Raw genomic sequence first — 20,719 nt, 5'->3', positions numbered from 1 at the left:
TGGGGCTCCCTTATAAATGCAGATCTCAGAGGAACCATCAATATTTATTGCAATCTTTTTGCAATTCAAAGTGCCAAATGGCACTCCCAAGCACAAACAGCTCCATAGCTGGGAAGAGTAGATTACTGCATTGCATGTCATGGTTACGCTAGATTTTTTTTTTACCCTAAACTCACCCTTCACATATAAGGACGGAGGTTTTGGTTGTGCAGTTATGCTTTGAGTTCGTTGCAACTTAAATATAGATGTAAAAGATAAAAGACAATGCATGAGAATTAGCAAATGGATCGGATTCTCTTGCTGAGCCTGAAGGATGTAGCAAAGTGAAATGATGAGTGTGAAATTGACTCAGCAATGAGAGGTTTATGGGGGCATGCTACCAGCAGAGCCAGACACTCCTGAGGTTTGGTTTGGAGAAGCACTCTGGTGATCACCCCATTCATTTCCCAGGTACCAAAGCTGGAATCAAGTTTTCCAAGGGATATTTGCTCAGATCAGATCGCTGCCTGTTAATGTGAAAGGTATTTTTATGTTGCTCTCGACATTTCATTCTCCAAATATTTCTTCTTGTCATTGTTTAGAGAGAAGCAGACTAATAAGTGGCTAGTTTTGGCGCGGCACTCTGCATGTTGTGGCTAAGCAATGCTCATGGCTGTTTATCATCTTTTTGTTTTCTCCATGCAAACAGTTATAAGCTCAGTTCAGAGAATAAGCCGTGCAGAGTCCGCTGCAGTGTCATTTACTGCGCTGTTTAATGGGGCTCCTTCCCGTCATACTTCAGAGAGATGGAAAAACTGTTTAGACAGGGTTAGTTGAGTCTCCCCCACTGCTAAGGGAAGATGACCAGTGATGTTTAATAACCTTTCAATGCTTGCGCCGTGTCTCATGTTTGTCCTAAATGCTGGTCCGGTTGACACTGCTGAAAATCAGTGTGAGCTGGTTATTTCAGTCAGCATGCAGAGGACTCTTTACTCTAAGGCTTTGATTTTCATTCAGACACCAGTAAATGGCTCCCTGGTCCAGATACTGGCCCAAGGCAGGGTGGAGTTTTGTTAAGAGGATCTGTCTCAAACATCTGGGAGAGCAGGGAATAGAAGGAAATTGTTCTGTGCCCAGGGAAGGAGGATTGCTAGATGACTTTCTGCTGAGTTTAGCAGTATGACTGATCGTCCTTAATTATTTGACTGCCAGCTTTCTGTTGGCATAAGGAAGTGACCCATCCACTTGAGTTTGGCTTGGATAAGAGATGGGCCTGAAGTGAAAATCCTGGATCTGAATGTGCCCAAACTTTGAGGGAGGTCAGATCTGGATTAAAACTTTAAGACTGGGCCCTACCTCTAAAACAGGGGCAGGCAAACTTTTTGGCCTGTGTGCTGCATTGGGTTTCATAAATTGTATGGAGGGCTGGTTAGGGGAGAGGGTCGTGGCCTGGCCCCCACCTCCTATATGCCCTCTCCCCCCCGGGACCCCTGCCCCATCCACACCCCCCCGCTCCCTGTCTCCTGACTGCCCCTGGACTCCCACCACCCCATCCAACTCCTCCTCTCATTTCTGATGCCCCCCCCGGGACCCTTGCCCCATCCAACCACCCCTTCTCCCTGTCCCCTGACTGCCCCCAGAACCCCTGCCCCTGCCCATGACTGCCCCCTTCCACCTCATCCAATCCCCCATCCTTCTTGACTGCCCCCCCAGGACCCCTGCCCCCATTCAACCCCCTGTTCTATGCCCTCTGACCGCCCCAACCCCTATCCACACCCCCGCCCCCTGACCACCACCCCGAACTGCCATGCCTTCTATCCAACCCCCCTTGCTCCCTGCCCCTTACCGAGCTGCCTGGAGCACTGGTGGCTGGCGGCGCTACAGCCACACCACCCAGCTGGAGCCGAGCCACACCGCCGCCACCACGCAGCACAGAGCACTGGGTCAGGCCGGGCTCTGCAGCTGCGCTGCCCCAGGCACTCACAGCCCCGCTGCCCAGAGCACTGCGCCGGCGGCGGAGGGAGTGAGCTGAGGGCATGGGGGAGGGGGGACAGCAAGGGAGGGGTCCGGGGTTAGCCTCCCGGGCCAGGAGCTCGGGGACCGGGCAGGACGGTCCCGAGGGCCGTAGTTTGCCCACCTCTGCTCTAAAAAGAAGCAAACCAAGCCCAGGATCTTACATCCCTGAATACAGCAGCTTGGGCCCAGAATCAGTCTTGCACCCCCCTGGGGAGCTGTGTGAAGGCAGGCAGGTTCCATTCACACAGGGGGTTGGAGTGGAACCCTACAGCAGTGCCTAGGGGCTCACCGTCCCTGAGTTCTGCTGTCAGTTTCAGGGTTGAATTTGGCCTGTTGCAGATGCCAAGCTAGAAACCTGCCCAGGTTTTCGGGGGGGTTTATGAGCCTGAGTGAATTTCCCAGCAAGCCTGGGTTGAGTCTGAAGGCTTGTAAAGACATGTGCAGCCAGGTCCCTTTCCCACAGTTTATGGAGGGAATGGTTTAATGATAAAACATAGTAGTCAAGGAAAACCAAGCAATGGTACATGAACAACATAATGGCCAACAAGGGTCAGGCTAGAGACTCTTGCCTATATGCTCGGGGTATTACTGATCGCCATATTTGGGGTCGGGAAGGAATTTTCCTCCAGGGTAGATTGGCCGAGCCTCTGGAGGTTTTTCGCCTTCCTCCGCAGCATGGGGCAGGGATCACTAGCAGGAGGGTCTCAGCCGATTGAAGTCACTAAAACACAGGACTGGGGACTTCAACGGTAGAGTACAGGGAAGGGTCTTGCGGCCTGCGGCATGCAGGGGGTCAGACCAGATGATCATAATGGTCCCTTCTGACCTTAATGTCTATGAGTCTATGAGTCTATGAGCTCTAGCCCCTACGGACTAACTGCTCGTGAGCACATACCGGGAGACTCCGCCCCCAGCTGCACATTGTGCCAAAGCTGGGGTATCAGGGACCCAAACAGCTCAGCTCACCAGCAGAACATCCATGGTGGGTATTCTTGCCACATAGCCCTGGAGATCAAGACTCTAGCAACAGAACAAGAGCAGCCCAGGTAGTGGCAGCGTACGCATCCCCCCAGCAACCCCATTCCCCTGGGGAGAGAGGTGGTCAGTCTCCATTGCCAAGTTGGAGCACCGAGTGCCAGTTGTGATGGTAATTTGTATGCAGTGTTACCAGCAGAGGTACGCCGCTGTTAGCAGCTAGAAATGAGCCTCTTTGGAAGACAATACCCTGGTCACTGAAAACACAAAGGGCTCTGGCTGTAGTTAGAGCAGGAGGGACTTGGTTAGTTTGAGCTTGGAAGGGTAGAAGGGAACACTTGCACCTGCAGGGAGGCTGATGAGCTAATGAGGTAACTAGCTACCAGCTGGATAGCTCTGAGAAGAAAGCAAGCAGTATGAAAGGCTGAGCCAGGGGTCAGGAAGGGGACTCCATGCAACTGCTGCTATGTTATGATGTACCTGGAGCATAAGCAGTAATAAAGAGTTGGTATCCTGGTGGACTGTGTGTGTCTGCTCGATTCCCAAAGAGATCCTGCCAGCCAGAGGTTCCAAGAGCTGAAGGGAGAACCCATTCACACCAGCTCTCAAATCCTTCTCATGAGTCTGGCAATATTGGGTTTCCTTCATCAATCCCCAGCTCCTGGGACCAGGGCTTTCATTTTGATTAAAAAGTATAGTTCTTGCCCTTGTGGTGGCCCAGAAAAGCTTGGAAGTGTGATCCACGTCCAGCCTAGTGTCTCAAAACCCAGAAGGCAAATTGGCTTAAAAATCATGAGATTTCTTTTAATCTCATGGCAGTTTGGCCTTTGATTCACGATTTCTGAGTGCTTTGGATTGGGAATGCTGTATTCAACATGCGCCCCGTCCTTATGAATTAGACTGAGACCTGCTTCACGTGGGCCACCCAATGGAGATCAGATGGTAACTGTGGCAGAGATAACTGCAATATGACATTGTCCTGCTGTTCCCATGCCCCTATACTGTACCTTGAAGGCAACAGCTGGAACCATTAGACTCCTCAGTTCAGATGACGCAAGCTGTATGAATGACTGTATATACGGTATTTTGACCCCAGATAGCCAGAAGCGAATAGCCAGCTGCATCCATGGGAGTTCTCTGGAGGGGAACAGCTCGCCAAACTTCGGCCCATCTCACAAGTTTGGGATGCTGGTGGGTTATGGGTCACTGATCTGCAGTCCTATGATCCATTTTTTAAATGGAGTGAAGTAAAGCTATTGTATTGTGTCCAAGCTCTGTGGAACCCACTAGTCAGTGTGTTACACATTCTCCTGCGGTGCTTGATCTAGAGAGTGGGTGGATCTCTGGACTCAAGCTGCATCAACTTATGCCTCTAGCCCTGGAGGTTGCTGGTTCAATACCTGGTGTTTGCCTTCACATTTGCAAACCCCTCCCCATATGGCTGGGCCCCTTAGTTGGTTCTGTCCTGTTGATTATCCTGCTCAGTGCTTCACAGTAACATTGGGTAGCTTCTGTGGGGATGGCTAAAGCAAATGTGGTGCAGCCAATAAGGCTGCTCAGACTCTACCTGGGTTAGACCATGTGAGAAGCTACAAATTAACCTGGAGCTGAGCGGATGTCCCGTGACTGACTCAGGTGGGGAGGGATGAATGTCTGACGTCTAGCACTTGGTATTCAATCAAAACGTCAGATGGGGGCAAGGGACTATCTGTGGGGCAGCTAATAGCATGAAGGGACCAAGAGCATGGCATGCAGACAGCAACTGTTGCTGAGTTCCCCCGGCTATCAGGAATAGATCTGACAAGCAATTAGAGCATGAATATATTACACAGCCTATAGGGGATGCCTTTGTTAAAACTTGCGACCCATACTTAGCTGTTTACTCAGGCTGCAGCATGGAGGGTGAGCAAGATCCTACCTGCCTGTCTGTCTCTCTTTCCCCTTGCTGAGGTTGCTGGCTAGCTCTGCATCTCATTGGATATTTCAAATGCTTTCTGCACAAGTCATAATTAATGCCGAGTCGTGGAGCTGAGACCAGATGTGCTGCTGAGATTATCTCCCAGGGCAGACCGGCTGCTCTCCGCTTTCCAGCGTTGGGTGCATGGAAGGCTGCCAGTGCTGGGACTCAGAATGTGTCTGATGCCTGAAGTCAGGACTTTCTTTCTCTGCCGCTCCTGCTGTCTGACGCTGCCTGGCTTCTGCTTGAAGCTCAGTGCCTGCCATGTAGCTGAATGCTGCACAAGAACCAGAGGTACGCAACAGTTTTCCAGAGCTTACTGTTGTTATGGTTTCCCTTTGCTAGAGGAAATGCAGATCTTTGCATTAATACTTGGGTAAGCTCAGACACAGGCTAAATATAACTTCAGTCTTTACAGAGGTAAAACAGTGAGGAGGGTATGGTCTAGGGCCAGAAATGCTGTCTTCACCCCCAGACACAAAACTAGCTGCTAAGGAAGTTTTCAGTGGAGTTTTTTGCACCTGAATTTGTGTGTGTGTGTGTGTACGTATATGCATGAGTGAACATGTCGTAACACGTATGAAGGATGGTCTTTTGTTGGAGGAACTAGAACTAAGGAGATCAGAGTTCAGTTCCCCGCTCCACCAGGGATTCCCTGTTTGACCTTGGGCAAGTCTCATAATTTCTCTGTTCCTCCAGTCCTGATAGTTGTTGTGTCCCTTTCTCCCACTCTGTCTGACTTGTCTAGTTAGAGCATAAGCTCTTAGAAGCAGGAACTTCCTCTGTGTGTGCATGTGCGTGCAGTGCCTTGCACAATTGGGCCTGTAGCTTCTACTGAAATACTAATGATGTGCACTGGAGGGTGTGTGTTGATGTACACAAGTGGGGAAAATGACTATGTCTGTGCATGATGGTGAATGTGTGTTTATGTGTCCACATGTGTGGAGGTGAGCATGCATGATGGTGTGTGGGAATGAGGTGTGTGTGTGTGTGTGTGTATTTGTGGTTGACCCTGTGCCCATCCATGATTTTGTGTATGTGAGAGTGACAGATGGGGGGGCTGGGAGGAGTGTATGAGATAGATAGAGCAGATGTCCATATGTGGGTTAGCATATATGTAATCCTGTGCAAGCTCTTGGGTCTGCGGATGTTTGTGGTCATGTATGTCTGAGGCTGACAGCTGTGTGTGAATATGCATGTCTATGCTGAGAATGTATGTGCATGCAAGGATGAGCATGTGTGCTTGAATCTATCTCCCTGTGTGTGTAATAACACACACACACGAATATTAGCTACACACATCTGCTTTGATCTTTCCACTCTGAGCGTATGCTGAGTGTTGTGTTCTCCTGGAGCAGCGATCTGAGCTAAAGGGAACCAAGATCTGCCTTTCTTGTTTCTCTCTGTAGTTTAGTTGGGATGGAGAAGAATGAAACCAGGAGGAGGATATATTTCCTGCCCACTGCATGTCTGAACAGCATGTTTGAATGCATAGGCACTGTATGCCTGGAGCTGGTGGGTGAGCTCTTTAGACAGGGACAGAGAGCCAGTCTGTGAGTCAGTGCATCCTTGCTGGCTTGGTTTTCTGCAGAGATCCACCTAACTCTTTAAAGAACAGAGGCAGCTTGTTGGAACTCCCCACCCCCCCAATTGTTCTAACCCATTTGTCTGGTATCTATTGGATCTTCCAGAGATTAAAGATGTGGTCCCAGGCATGTTCTTTTACTGCTTTGAAACCAAACAAAACGCCTGACTCTAGATAAGGATAGGACAAGAGGAGTTAACTGTTTGGATGCCAATAGCTTTGGGCTTGATTTCTAGTCTAACCCTGGCTGGCGGGTCTATAGGCTGAGTGGCATTGGCTCCCACATCTGCTGGGATGGGAAGAGAGAGCAGCGCAGGGCAGTAACGTCTTCCAACCGGATGATCAAAGACTGAGAGCAAAACGCTGCCAAATTCAGCGGGAGCTGCAGGCACCGGTGATTAAAAACAGGCCTGAGCCTTCAGGAGCCAACGGATTGAGCTGTGTGGAATTGGCTCCTAGTTTCCTTTTTGTTTCAAAGTTTGGACAAAGCCAATCCAGCCTTGGGGTGGGGGAGGCAAAGGGACCATGTGGCTGCCTCCTTTTAACAAGCCCTTGTTGGGCAGGGCTGGATGAGCTAGGAGATGCAGAAGGGAGACCAATTCAAAGAGAGTACGGTAGCACCTCGCTCTGTACCCTCCACCTCCGGTGGTGTGGAATGCCATGCCCGGGCTCCGGATCTGAAAGCTCCAGCCGACGCTTCCTGGGGGTGTTAGCTGGAGGTCAGTAGCAGACCCCTGAACTGCTGTATGGTCTAGCCATTGGGGGCAGAGCATAGTGCCACATTGTGTGTATGTGTTTGGGGCGGGGGAGAGGCCTCGAGTCTGCTCTGGAGCAGCAATAAAGTAGCTTTAATCCCATCCTCTCTGACCAAGAGGTGGCCGAATCCTCACCTCCTTCCCAGCAGTGTCCATATTGCCTCTTCTCTTCCTCCCAGCCCCACGCGTGTAGCCAGAAAGAGAAAAGGCCCTGAAAATTACTCGCAAGTTATGTGGGGGGAGGGGGACAGGCAGGGAGGAGGGAGAGGGATGTGTAGGCATGGGGGTGGGGAGGGAAGAGATTTCTGACAGAGGCTGGAGCCGTCCTGTGACACTGCCTCCGAAGTCTTCCATAGCTTGAGCAGCCTGTGAACATGGATCTCCTTTCCTGGAAGAAAGCGATTGTCACACAAGAGCCTCAGTTCCAAGAGGAAGAGGTGTGCTTGTGGGAGATAATGGGAGATGAAGCCTTTCATTGCCTAGCTGCTGCTTGGAGCCTGGCAAAAGCCAGAAATGACTAAGGAAGAGGGGGAATAGTCTGGGGTAATTTTGAACCCATTCAGCTGGGATCAGAAGTTCAACTGAAAACCAGGTGGTACTAGGAAAGGAAGCCTGGAAACAGGCTCAGAGAGCAGGCAGAGTGGAAAATAAGCAGAGGCTGTGAAGGGAGCTGCAAAGACAGGGGGACAGAGTCTAGCAGAGTAAATGTCTCTGCTCCTCTGTTCATAGCTAGTGAGCAGCCTTATTATTGGGGAGCTCCAGTAACTGAGAGAGGCCAAATGCACCCTGCTTGTTGGCAGCCTCAGCAGGGAAGTCAAGACTGTATGGGGCTATGCAGACATCTCCTCTCACGTGTAGAGTCGGGGTTGAGCTGTGGTTATAGGATAGTATAGGGAAGCATGTTTTGCTGCTGCCCTGCTAAAAGTGTCGGGTGCTGTGGGGACTCTGGACACCAGAGCTGTCAGTCCGGCACAAAATTCACTAAAAAACTTAGGTTTTGGTTTTTGAAAGAAGACCTCTTCTAGAACCACATACAATGCTGAGTGTCATAGAATAGGCACTTCTGTTTACCCTGAGCCATAACACAAGAACAAGGTGGCTGGCCTTGATTAGTTTTAAAAGCAACAGCTAAAAATAAATAGGAGGAGATTCATTTTTACAGAACTTATTGTTAACCTGTGGAACTCCCTGCCCTGGGATATTATTGAGACATATAGCTCAGTTAAGCTTCACAAGTGGATTAGACACTGATATAAATAAGAATTTAAATTGGCATGGACACTGGCTAGGATTAGATTAACAAAGGTGATCAATCCCCATTCTACAGTAAACTGATCACTAGTTGGTGTCAGCAAGGGAGTTCCTTCCTGCACACCAACCATGATACAGTAATGCACAATTAGGTATATTACCGGGGGAGGTTAACCCTTACTCTGAAGCCTCAACTACTGATCACTAGCAGAGACAGCATCCTGGACTAGAGGGTCCAATCCTGCACACTATTCAGGCATATCTTCCTTGAAGTCAGTGGGAAGAATCTCAGCAAGGAGTGTCCAGGATTGGGCCAAATATGGCTCATATATCTGATCTAGTATGGCAGCTCCATTGAAAGACAGCAAATGGTGATTGGAAAAACTTCCTGCTAGGAGTCCTGCACCTACCATGAAAGCATCAGTAAAATAAACATGGAACATGAGGTCCTGTGGTTAGTATTGGGATAGTAAGTGGGATGTTAAAAACAACAAAACATCTCATAATCTAACAATGCTGACTATCTGGCATATTATAATCTTATGCACAGAACATACTTGACATTATTCCTAGGAAATTGGCTCTGAGTACAGTATGAACCTGGTTCTGCATGCTGCTGTATCTTCAGAGCCATCAGATTAATTATGGGTACAATGGAAAGTCTCCTATTGACATCAATGGGCTTGGGATCAGGCTGCATATGTGCCATGGTCTGGTTGCATCTGAAATTGAATAGATTTGGGGATTATACCCTTTATCTGAAATCTCTGTTCTGAGCAGGGTCAATTGCTTGAATGCTGCTTCTCCTACGCCCCCACGGCCACATCTTGAGCAGCAGAACTAAGGGTTCAGAATGCATATGTTAGGCCATGCAGCTGAATGGGGCCCTAGCAGTGGGGATTGACCCTGGGATCTTTGAATCTAAAAGCATGAGGCTGTAGTATCTGAGCTAAGAAATCATGCTCTGTTAGCTCAGACTATAGCAGGCCCAGCCACCAATAGAGGGAGACAGAGAGCCACACGGAGTGGGTTACATACATGGAGCAGGTGTGGCTTACATTTACACATGACCATACAGGAGCATACTGTATGTATGGCGCATTAGGGTGCATCCCATGTGTGGTAAGGAAAGGTGCTCATGATTGAATAGTGGGGTAGCTGTTTCTTCTAGGAAACCAGCTTAATTATGTTTATGATGGAGTGTTTCATTAATTTTTATTGTGTGTTCGGTGGAACAGGTCTATGGAGAGGCGGCATTTCTCCATGGCATTCAGTGCTTTCGTGGACTGCACCCCCAGAGCCCCCTTCCATGTTCTTTGGGTTGGAGGATTTGATCTGCAGAGATATTACACTAGGGATTTTCTCTCGAGAAAACAAGACTCCATTAATACAGCACATGCATTAATTACTGTACAGCACAGTGTGGGACTGTCACTTGCTATGTGTTTGTACAGTACTTAGCACCCTGGGGCCCAAGCTGGGTGGTGGCCTGAGGTGCTACTGCAAATACATGGTAAATAATCCCAGTGAAGGCCACAAAGGAGACTGATTAGTTAGCTGAGATGGTTGAAAATGAAATGTAAAAGTAAAGGCCCCTGGTCAGGAAGGATCTTTCACAGCAGTGAGTGTGTTACCACTAATTCCTGGGTCTGTGGCTGGGTCCAGCGTGGGTTATTACATCCTGCCTGCTTACCGTTCCCCTGGCAGTGTCAGTGGGGGACATTAGTCTTCTTCCTGTCCCAAGCTTCATTTCTTTTCCGAGCTGTTGGGCTGGGTTGCTGTGAGCTGTTAAATAGCAGCTGTGTCCCTTCCCAGAGGTGGGTGTGCTCCAGTGGTAGATTCTGATGTGCCAAGTCAGTGCATCCATTTCAAAATGGGGCTCCTTTGGATCAAAGGCTCTGTGTCAATGCAATCACCCGGTCTACCATAAAGATGGAGAACAGCTGCAAGTCATCAAAACCAATGTTACATTCTTTTATACCTTTCTTGGGAGGAAAATTTTGCCCTTAGTTGGGCACCTGCCAATGACCCAGTGGAAGCTCTGGTTGCATATGTCAGGGCAGAATTTGGGCTATAGTATTTTTCATTCTAAGTAGAAGAAAATTATGAGTTTGTAGTTTTTCCTGGTTGATTTTTGCTGATCCTGGTAATAACTGGATTCATGTTCCAGTTTTGCTCCCTTCATGTGAAATATAACTCCCACCCTGACCCCATCCCATCCGCTGGCTTGTGGCAAATAAAAACTAATGCCAGGGTGTGTCTTTCATTGGCAGGGATCTTCGGGCAGCGATTGGAAGACACGGTGCAATACGAGCGGAAGTATGGCCTGCGGCTGGCCCCACTGCTGGTGGAGCAATGTGTGGATTTTATCCGGGAGCGAGGCCTCACCGAAGAAGGGCTCTTTCGCATGCCTGGTCAAGCCAACCTTGTCAAGGACCTGCAGGATTCATTTGATTGTGGAGAGAAGCCCCTCTTTGACAGGTGAGTTGGTATCTTAGTTGCTCAAAGCGAGCGTCAATCTCTTGATCCTTAACACGTCTCTGTAACATCCCTGGCTTCTGATAACATCCCAGATGTGGCAGTCTTGGAAGATGCTCATTTCCAACTGTGGTTCTCTTTATTTAACACGCTCTCTATGGGCTCAGTCCTGCAAGGTCCACTAGGCTCTGGTCCAGGGTGTTTAAGCACGACCTGAAATTTGAGCAGGTGCCTAGTTGATGAGACTGCTCATGTGCTTAAAGATAGGCACACGCTGAAGTGCTTTGCTGGGCTGGAGTGCTCAGCGGCTTACGGGAGGATCAAGACATAGAACAGATGTCACATGAACGACACTCTGTCTGGGCAGGGTGTCTGACCACTTGTTCCCATAGGGTCCTCTCACCACGTGCTAGTCTCCACAAGACCTAGGCTGTTTTTTTCTTCCCCTTTGACTGGTCTGAAGTCTCGGTCAGAAGCACCAAAGGGATGTTCCCCGGCCATTACACCTGAAGTGTGGAGAGCTGGTTAACAATTTTCCACCAAAACAATTTTTTTCAACAAAAATGGCTTCTTGATAAAAATGGAAATGTTTGCCCTGAAATTCCAGCAACTGGAACAGTTTTGGGTTGAAAACTGAAAAATAGCTGCTTTTTGTTGGGAGAAAATTGAAACATTTCTCCATTTACAACCCCCTCCCCCTAAAAAAGTCAGAGAATTTTGACAAAAATATTGATGATTTCCGGTTTTATTGAAAATTTTCACAAGGGGAAAACTAATTTCCTGTCCAGAAACGAGGTGTGCCTGCTGTGCCGGGGGTGGGGGGGGGAGGGAGGAAAGGCCCACCCGGACCTGCCAAGTGACTTTTATAGTATCATCAAATTTAAGGCCAGATCCTCTAGCCTGACCTCTTTTATATCACAGGCCACCAGCCCCCGCGCACTAAACCCAGGACCAAAATGAGATCACCAAGTATTACAACCTGCAGGAGACTAGATTCTTATGTGCCACAGGCGGAGACTAGGAGGGACTGAGGTGCAGCAGGCCCGAGGCCCCGTAATGGCTGGGAAATTATTGACATATCCAGATAATCCTGACAAGTGACCCGCACCCCACACTGCAGAGGAAGGTGAACCCCTCCCCCCTCCCGCTCCTCTCCAAGCTCCCTGTCAATCTGACCTGGGCGGAAATTCCTTCCAATCCCACCTATGGCGCTGCGAATGTGAGCAGGAACTAGCCAGCCATGCACCTGAGAGAGAAAGAGAGAATGCTCAGTGCCCTCTCAGAACCCTGTCCCATCCTGTCCAATGTCCCATCCCCAGCCATGGCCGTCCCTGTTGCTTCAGAGGAAAGAGATTTAAAAAACCCTCCCAGAATACAGGGGGGAGAACAGTGTCTAGCCAAATACGCCCAGTATTGCAGCCCTGAGCCTCTCCTGAACATATGTGCAGTTTGCCAAACTGCACAGTGCTTTTAGAAATGCCCCCCCCCCACCGGTAACCCTGCGCAGCTGAACGCCAGGGAGATTTGATCCAGGTCCAGATGCTGCGGGAGTTTGGATCTAATATCGTGATCGTGACCTGTTGCTAGTGATTTTGCTGGGTGAGATCATTTTCACTGGTGATCTAAGCAGCACTTGAACCCGGGTCTTGTGGCCAGACCCCTAAGCAATGATGCCACCATCTCTTTGCCCCTGCAAGCAGCCTACACTTTGTCTGTCTGTGCCCCCCACGCTTTCTGCTGCAGGAAGAGGTAGCATGGGCCTGAGTGGGGGATGCTGGGTTGCTCATTTCCAGCCTGGGAGGAATGTCTTTAAGAGTTTACTGAAGACATTCTTCCAATTCTTCCCTCCCCATCTCCACTTCCGGGCCACCCATCCTTCCCTCTTTGATTCTTAACCACAGTCAATATTTGTTCACTCAATGGCACTATCCAAGTGGAGTCCACCCCCTCCTCCACATGGCTGGATGACTCCTTACATTGTGGTTCAGCTTCCTGCTGGGATGGGAGAAGGAGGTGGGGGAAAGGCACGTGACTCCTGTCCTCCAGCTCAGCAGATGGGAAAAATCAACTTGCCACTCTTCTGGGTGCCCGCGATGGTGCTGCTGGGAATGAAACCCCATGAAACCGCCTCTGCACTTTGCTTTGGGGAAGCTTTGATTGAGTGCACGCCTTCCTCTCGCATCTCCTAGGGCTTGTCTGTACGGGGATATGCAGGAAAGTGAAGATGAATTAGCTAAAGGCGCAAAGTTAATTTAATTTGCTTTAGCTTCAGCCTCCTTCAAAGGGAATTCAGCTGCAACGAACTGAGGTCACTTTACTTCTGAATGAGAGTGTCCACACAGAAGTTTAATGCATTTTAACTTCACACCTTTAGTTAATTCAGCTTGTCCCCTGGTACATGAGCCCTAAGATAGCTGTAGCTCCAGAACAGGTGCAGTGTTAGGGCAAGCTTCGCCGACACCCTGATACTGCTCCCACTGAATTCATTCCTACTTGCAGGTGCCTATCGGAGGGCAGAAGTTGGCTCTTTATGTAGGGAGAAGTGGCTCTGTTTGCTTTTGCAGACAAGATTTGAGTCTTGTACTTTCCAAGGGCAAGGGAGAAGTGGGGTGGTGGGCAGAGGGGCTGATAACACAGCTTGTGAGCTCAGTTGGTTCTAGGAGATTTTTCTGCCTTCTTGGGCCTGGTGAGAATTTGCTGCTGGCATATCTGAACCTAAAGCCAGATTTGGAATTGAGCCCAAACTGTGAACCCCAATTTCAGCCTACTCTGACTCTGACCACCCATTTGCTGGCCCATCTCTGCTGCATAGTTACTGTTATCCTGTATTACAATCAGACCTTTCTTGACATGTGCCCATGAAGCAGAGGCCTAGCTGTGGTGGAGACTGTCATTGTCCAAACCAGTGCAAGCTTGGGAGTAAACTGGTATAAACTCCTGTTTTGATGCCCTTATCTTAGGGCTTGTCTTCACTATGGGGGTAAGTGGACCTAAGTTTCGCTACTCCAGCTAGCGGCGTCTTCACTGCGCTGCGTTGACGGGACACACTCTGCAGTCGAATTTCCTTACTCTTCTCAGAGAGCTGGAGTACCGGGGTCGACCAGAGAGCGCTTGCCATCGATTTAGCAGATCCCTGCAGCAGTGTTGATCTCCAAGTGAAGACCAGCCCTTAGTTTGAGTAGCTTACTTCAGTTTAGCATGAACCTCTTCCTAATCGACTCAAGTTACACCAAAAAAAAAAAAAAAAGCCACAGTTAACCAAAATAAGTGTCTAGACAGGGGTTTGCATGGGTTTAGCTAAACTGCTTTAAAATCAGACCTTTAGATAAATTGGCATAACTCTCCATATCAGTCCTCTTAATTCTGAACATCCTGCCTTTGGTCAATTAAAGTCTGAAACCCGTCCATTAGCATTGTTTGTTTTTTCATAGAATTAGATCGGCTAACGTACACAGTATAGCTAAGGCTGGTGGGAGCAGACAGGCAATGAAAGAGCAAATTGTATAGCTGAAGGGAGAGGATGGGGAACAGGTGACCAGCTCCTTACACATCCAACTATAATATGTAGGCAAAAAGGGTGCATGATCCTCGAGGACTTCAGTTTGTGTGACATATGCTGGCGGTCTCATGCTGCGAGTACTAAAACATCCCTGGAATTTCTAAATATTGTAGGTTTCAGAGTAGCAGCCGTGTTAGTCTGTATCCGCAAAAAGAAGAACAGGAGTACTTGTGGCACCTTAGAGACTAACAAATTTATTAGAGCATAAGCTTTCGTGGACTACAGCCCACTTCTTCAGATGCATATAGAATGGAACATATATTGAGGAGATATATATACACACATACAGAGAGCATAAACAGGTGGGAGTTGTCTTACCAACTCTGAGAGGCCAATTAATTAAGAGAAAAAACTTTTGAAGTGATAATCAAGCTAGCCCAGTACAGACAGTTTGATAAGAAGTGTGAGAATACTTACAAGGGGAGATAGATTCAATGTTTGTAATGGCTCAGCCATTCCACAGATCTTGGGAGACAGACCTGTCCTCGCTTACAGACAACCCCCCAACCTAAAGCAAATACTCACCAGCAACCACACATCACTGAACAAAACCACTAACCCAGGAACCTATCCTTTGTAACAAACCCCGATGCCAACTCTGTCCACATATCTATTCAAGTAACATCATCATAGGACCTAATCACATCAGCCATACCATCAGGAGCTCGTTCACCTGCACATCTACCAATGTGATATATGCCATCATGTGCCAGCAATGCCCCTCTGCCATGTACATTGGCCAAACCGGGCAGTCTCTACGCAAAAGAATTAATGGACACAAATCTGACATCAGGAATCAAAATACTCAAAAACCAGTGGGAGAACACTTTAACCTGTCTGGTCATTCAGTGACAGACCTGCGGGTGGCTATATTACAACAGAAAAACTTCAAAAACAGACTCCAATGAGAGACTGCTGAGCTAGAATTGATATGCAAACTAGACACAATCAACTCCGGTTTGAATAAGGACTGGGAATGGCTGAGCCATTACAAACATTGAAACCCCGAAGAAGTGGGCTGTAGTCCACGAAAGCTTATGCTCTAATAAATTTGTTAGTCTCTAAGGTGCCACAAGTACTCCTGTTCTTCTTTTTAAATATTGTAGGAAATTGTCACCTAACTCAAAACATGTTGCCGCTAACCCGGGGGGAGTCTATATTAGACCTTGTCATAACAGATAAAAAGGAACTGATCACAGAACTAAAAATTAATGGTAGCTTAGGTACAAGTAATCATGACTTGATCACATTTATAATGTGTAAACAGAATAAAGTCCACTCCAGTGATTATTTATATATACATACATACACATGCGGTGCTTTAAAAAGGACAATTTCACAAAGCAGGAAACAATTTTGAGTCAGATCTGCTGACAGGAATAATTTAATCATAAATTGTTTTAAGACCATTGTACTTAGATGCCCCAAAAGCCAACATTGAGGAATATAATTATAGCTGCTTTCACTGCCCCTTTAAACCAGGTCATTTTTTAAACTAATATAGCCTTCTTCCTCACCGCTGGCTTTTTGGGCATCTAAGTAAAATGTTCTCATAACAATTCCCAACTACCACTCCCATTTTTCTGATTAAATTATTCCTGTCAGCAGAGCTGACTCAAAATTGTTTCCTGCTTTGTGAAATTGTCCTTTTTAAAGCACCGCATGTGTATGTATATAATCACTGGACTGGACTTTATTCTGTTGGCATATTATAAATGTGATTAAGTCATGATTACTTATATACATTGTGTGTGTGTGTGTGTGTGTGTGTAAAACAAATGGAAGAAAGGTAAAGTTGATAGTAAGGAATATAAATCAGAAGCTAAGAATGTAGAAAATTGATAAGGGAAGCAAAGCTACAGCCAGTAGAGTAAAGGACACCAAGACATTATACAAGTATATTAGGAACAAAAAAATCCTGACAATAGTACTGGCCCATAACTAGATGGAAGTGATAGAATTATCAATAATAAAGCAGAAAAGGCAGAAGTGTTGAATAAATATTTTTGTTCTATATATGGGTAAAAGCCAGAAGATGTAGTCTCATTGTGTGATGATAACACCTTTACCATTAGTATCTCAGGAAGATGTTACACAGCAGCTACTAAAGTTAGACATTTAAAAAATTTAAAACTTTCCTCCAGGAGTTTTAAAAGAGTTGGCTGAGGGGCTTGCTTGACTTTTGTTGTTCATTAGAATACTAAGAATAAAATTGTCAGACACATAGAAGAACATAAATTGTTGGGCAAAAGTCAACATGGTTTCTCTAAAGGGAAATCGTGTCTTACTAATCTATTAGAGTTCTTTGAAGGGGTCAACAAATATGTGGACAAGGGGGATCCAGTGGACATAGTGTACTTAGATTTCCAGAAAGCCTTTGACAAGATCCCTCACCAAAGGCTCGTACGTAAATTAAGTTGTCATGGGATAAAATGGAAGGTCCTTTCATGGATTGAGAACTGGTTAAAAGACCAGGAACAAAGGGTAGGAATTAATGGTGCATTCTCAGAACGGAGAGGGGTAACTAGTGGTGTTTCCCAAGGGTCAGTCCTAGGACCAGTGCTATTCAACTTATTCATAAATGATCTGGAGAAAGGGGTAAACAGTGAGGTGGCAAAGTTTGCAGATGATACTAAACTGCTCAAGATAGTTAAGACCATAGCAGACTGTGAAGAACTTCAAAAAGATCTCACAAAACTAAGTGATTGGGCAACAAAATGGCAAATGAAATTTAATGTGGATAAATGTAAAGTAATACACATTAGAAAAAATAACCCCAACTATACATACAATATGATGGGGCCTAATTTAGCTACAACAAATCAAGAAAAAGATCTTGGAGTCATCGTGGATAGTTCTCTGAAGATGTCCACGCAGTGTGCAGAGGCGGTCAAAAAAGCAAACAGGATGTTAGGAATCATTAAAAAGGGGATAGAGAATAAGATGGAGAATATATTATTGCCCTTATATAAATCGATGGTACGCCCACATCTTGAATACTGCGTACAGATGTGGTCTCCTCATCTCAAAAAAGATATACTGGTACTAGAAAAGGTTCAGAGAAGGGCAACTAAAATGATTAGGGGTTTGGAGAGGGTCCCATATGAGAAGAGATTAAAGAGGCTAGGACTTTTCAGCTTGGAAAAGAGGAGACTAAGGGGGGATATGATAGAGGTATATAAAATTATGAGTGATGTAGAGAAAGTAGATAAGGAAAAGTTATTTACTTTATTCCCATAATACAAGAACTAGGGGTCACCAAATGAAATTAATAGGCAGCAGGTTTAAAAGAAATAAAAGGAAGTTCTTCACACAGCGCACAGTCAACTTGTGGGACTCCTTACCTGAGGAGGCTGTGAAGGCTAGGACTTTAACAGCGTTTAAAAGAGAACTGGATAAATTCATGGAGGTTAAGTCCATTAATGGCTATTAGCCAGGATGGGTAAGGAATGGTGTCCCTAGCTTCTGTTTGTCAGAGGGTGGAGATGGATGGCAGGAGAGAGATCACTTGATCATTACCTGTTAGGTTCACTTCCTCTGGGGCACCTGGCATTGGCCACTGTCGGTGGACAGGATACTGGGCTAGATTCATAGATTCTAGGACTGGAAGGGACCTCGAGAGGTCATAGAGTCCAGTCCCCTGCCCGCATGGCAGGACCAAATACTGTCTAGACCATCCCCGATAGACATTTATCTAACCTACTCTTAAATATCTCCAGAGATGGAGATTCCACAACCTCCCTAGGCAATTTATTCCAAATAGGCAATGTATTTTGTTTAACCACCCTGACAGTTAGGAACTTTTTCCTAATGTCCAACTTAGACCTCCCTTGTTGCAGTTTAAGCCCATTGCTTCTTGTTCTATCCTTAGAAGCTAAGGTGAACAAGTTTTCTCCCTCCTCCTTATGACACCCTTTTAGATACCTGAAAACTGCTATCATGTCCCCTCTCAGTCTTCTCTTTTCCAAACTAAACAAACCCAATTCTTTCAGCCTTCCTTCATAGGTCATGTTCTCAAGACCTTTAATCATTCTTGTTGCTCTTTTCTGGACCCTCTCCAATTTCTCCACATCTTTCTTGAAATGCGATGCCCAGAACTGGACACAATACTCCAGCTGAGGCCTAACCAGAGCAGAGTAGAGTGGAAGAATGACTTCTCATGTCTTGCTCACAACACACCTGTTAATACATCCCAGAATCATGTTTGCTTTTTTTGCAACAGCATCACACTGTTGACTCATATTTAGCTTGTGGTCCACTATAACCCCTAGATCCCTTTCTGCTGTACTCCTTCCTAGACAGTATTCCCATTCTGTATGCGTGAAACTAATTTTTTCTTCCTAAGTGGAGCACTTTGCATTTGTCTTTGTTAAACTTCATCCTGTTTAACTCAGACCATTTCTCCAATTTGTCCAGGTCATTTTGAATTATGACCCTGTCCCCCAAAGCAGTTGCAATCCCTCCCAGTTTGGTATCATCCGCAAACTTAATAAGCGTACTTTCTATGCCAATATCTAAGTCGTTAATGAAGATATTGAACAGAGCCGGTCCCAAAACAGACCCCTGCGGAACCCCACTCGTTATGCCTTTCCAGCAGGATTGGGAACCATTAATAACAACTCTCTGAGTACAGTTATCCAGCCAGTTATGCACCCACCTTATAGTAGCCCCATCTAAATTGTATTTGCCTAGTTTATCGATAAGAATATCATGCGAGACCGTATCAAATGCCTTACTAAAGTCTAGGTATACCACATCCACAGGTTCTCCCTTATCCACAAGACTCGTTATCCTATCGAAGAAAGCTATCAGATTTGTTTGACATGATTTGTTCTTTACAAATCCATGCTGGCTGTTCCCTATCACCTTACCACCTTCCAAGTGTTTGCAGATGATTTCCTTAATTACTTGCTCCATTATCTTCCCTGGCACAGAAGTTAAACTAACTGGTCTGTAGTTTCCTGGGTTGTTTTTATTTCTCTTTTTATAGATGGGCACTATATTTGCCCTTTTTCAGTCTTCTGGAATCTCTCCCGTCTCCCATGATTTTCCAAAGATAATAGCTAGAGGCTCAGATACCTCCTCAATTAGCTCCTTGAGTATTCTAGGATGCATTTCATCAGGCCCTGGTGACTTGCAGGCATCTAACTTTTCTAAGTGATTTTTAACTTGTTCTTTTTTTATTTTATCTGCTAAACCTACCCCTTTCCCATTAGCATTCACTATGTTAGGCATTCCTTCAGACTTCTCGGTGAAGACCGAAACAAAGAAGTCATTAAGCATCTCTGCCATTTCCAAGTTTCCTGTTACTGTTTCTCCCTCTTCACTAAGCAGTGGGCCTACCCTGTCTTTGGTCTTCCTCTTGCTTCTAATGTATTGATAAAAAGTCTTCTTGTTTCCCTTTATTCCTGTAGCTAGTTTAAGCTCATTTTGTGCCTTTGCTTTTCTAATCTTGCCCCTGCATTCCTGTGTTGTTTGCGTATATTCATCCTTTGTAATCTGTGTTAGTTTCCATTTTTTATATGACTCCTTTTTATTTTTTAGATCATGCAAGATCTCGTGGTTAAGCCAAGGTGGTCTTTTGCCACATTTTCTATCTTTCCTAACCAGCGGTAGGGTTTTGGTAGGGTTACCATATTTTGAGCCTCCAAAAGGAGGACACTCCACGGAGGACACTCCGGCCCTGGCCCCAGCCCCGCCCATGCCCCCCCACGCCCCAACTCCGCCCCTTCCCCAAAGTCCCCGCCCCAACTCCGCCCCCTCCCCTGCTTCCCGCGAACATTTGATTCGTGGGAAGCCTGAAGCAGGTAAGGGGGATGTGGGGGGAGGAGGCGCGGCCCAGTCTGGCCCCCCCCGGCATCTCCAGCCTGGGTCGGCTCGGGCCCTGGGGTGCCGGCCCCAGGCCCGGCCCCCGGCCCGCCCAGCACTGCCGGTCCCCGGCCCGGCCCCCGGGCCCCCAGCTGAGCACCCCCGGCCCACCCAGCACTGCCGGTCCCCGGCCCGGCCCCCGGCTCAGCACCCCCCGGCCCCGGCCCCCAGCTCGGCACCGCACCGCCGGCCCGGCCCCCGGCCCGGCACCGCCGACCACCGGCCCGGCCCAGCACCGCCGGACCCGCATGTCCCGATTTTCCCGGACATGTCCGGCTTTTTGGGATTTCCCCCCC

General features: G+C 47.2%; 1 protein-coding gene across 6 annotated transcripts in view; it reads left to right on the top strand.

Annotated features, from left to right (window-relative positions):
- The window catches only part of ARHGAP22 (Rho GTPase activating protein 22), a 225,339-nt gene that overhangs the window by 169,332 nt on the left and 35,288 nt on the right, over nucleotides 1-20,719 (top strand). For 4 of the 6 annotated variants that reach the window (XM_034777449.1, XM_034777448.1, XM_034777443.1 and 1 more), the window contains one exon: nucleotides 10,792-10,999. In XM_034777449.1, the coding sequence (XP_034633340.1) occupies nucleotides 10,792-10,999 (208 nt within the window). Of the gene's footprint in view, nucleotides 1-4,933; nucleotides 5,222-7,116; nucleotides 7,232-10,791; nucleotides 11,000-20,719 lie in introns of those variants that run through there. The other 2 variants (XM_034777445.1, XM_034777447.1) reach the window with 2 other exon arrangements.

Source organism: Trachemys scripta, chromosome 7 (assembly GCF_013100865.1).
Source record: "Trachemys scripta elegans isolate TJP31775 chromosome 7, CAS_Tse_1.0, whole genome shotgun sequence".
Lineage (NCBI taxonomy): Eukaryota > Metazoa > Chordata > Testudines > Emydidae > Trachemys > Trachemys scripta.
The sequence above is the reverse complement of the archived record's forward strand: the minus strand, read 5'-3'. Positions and strand labels throughout refer to the sequence as shown.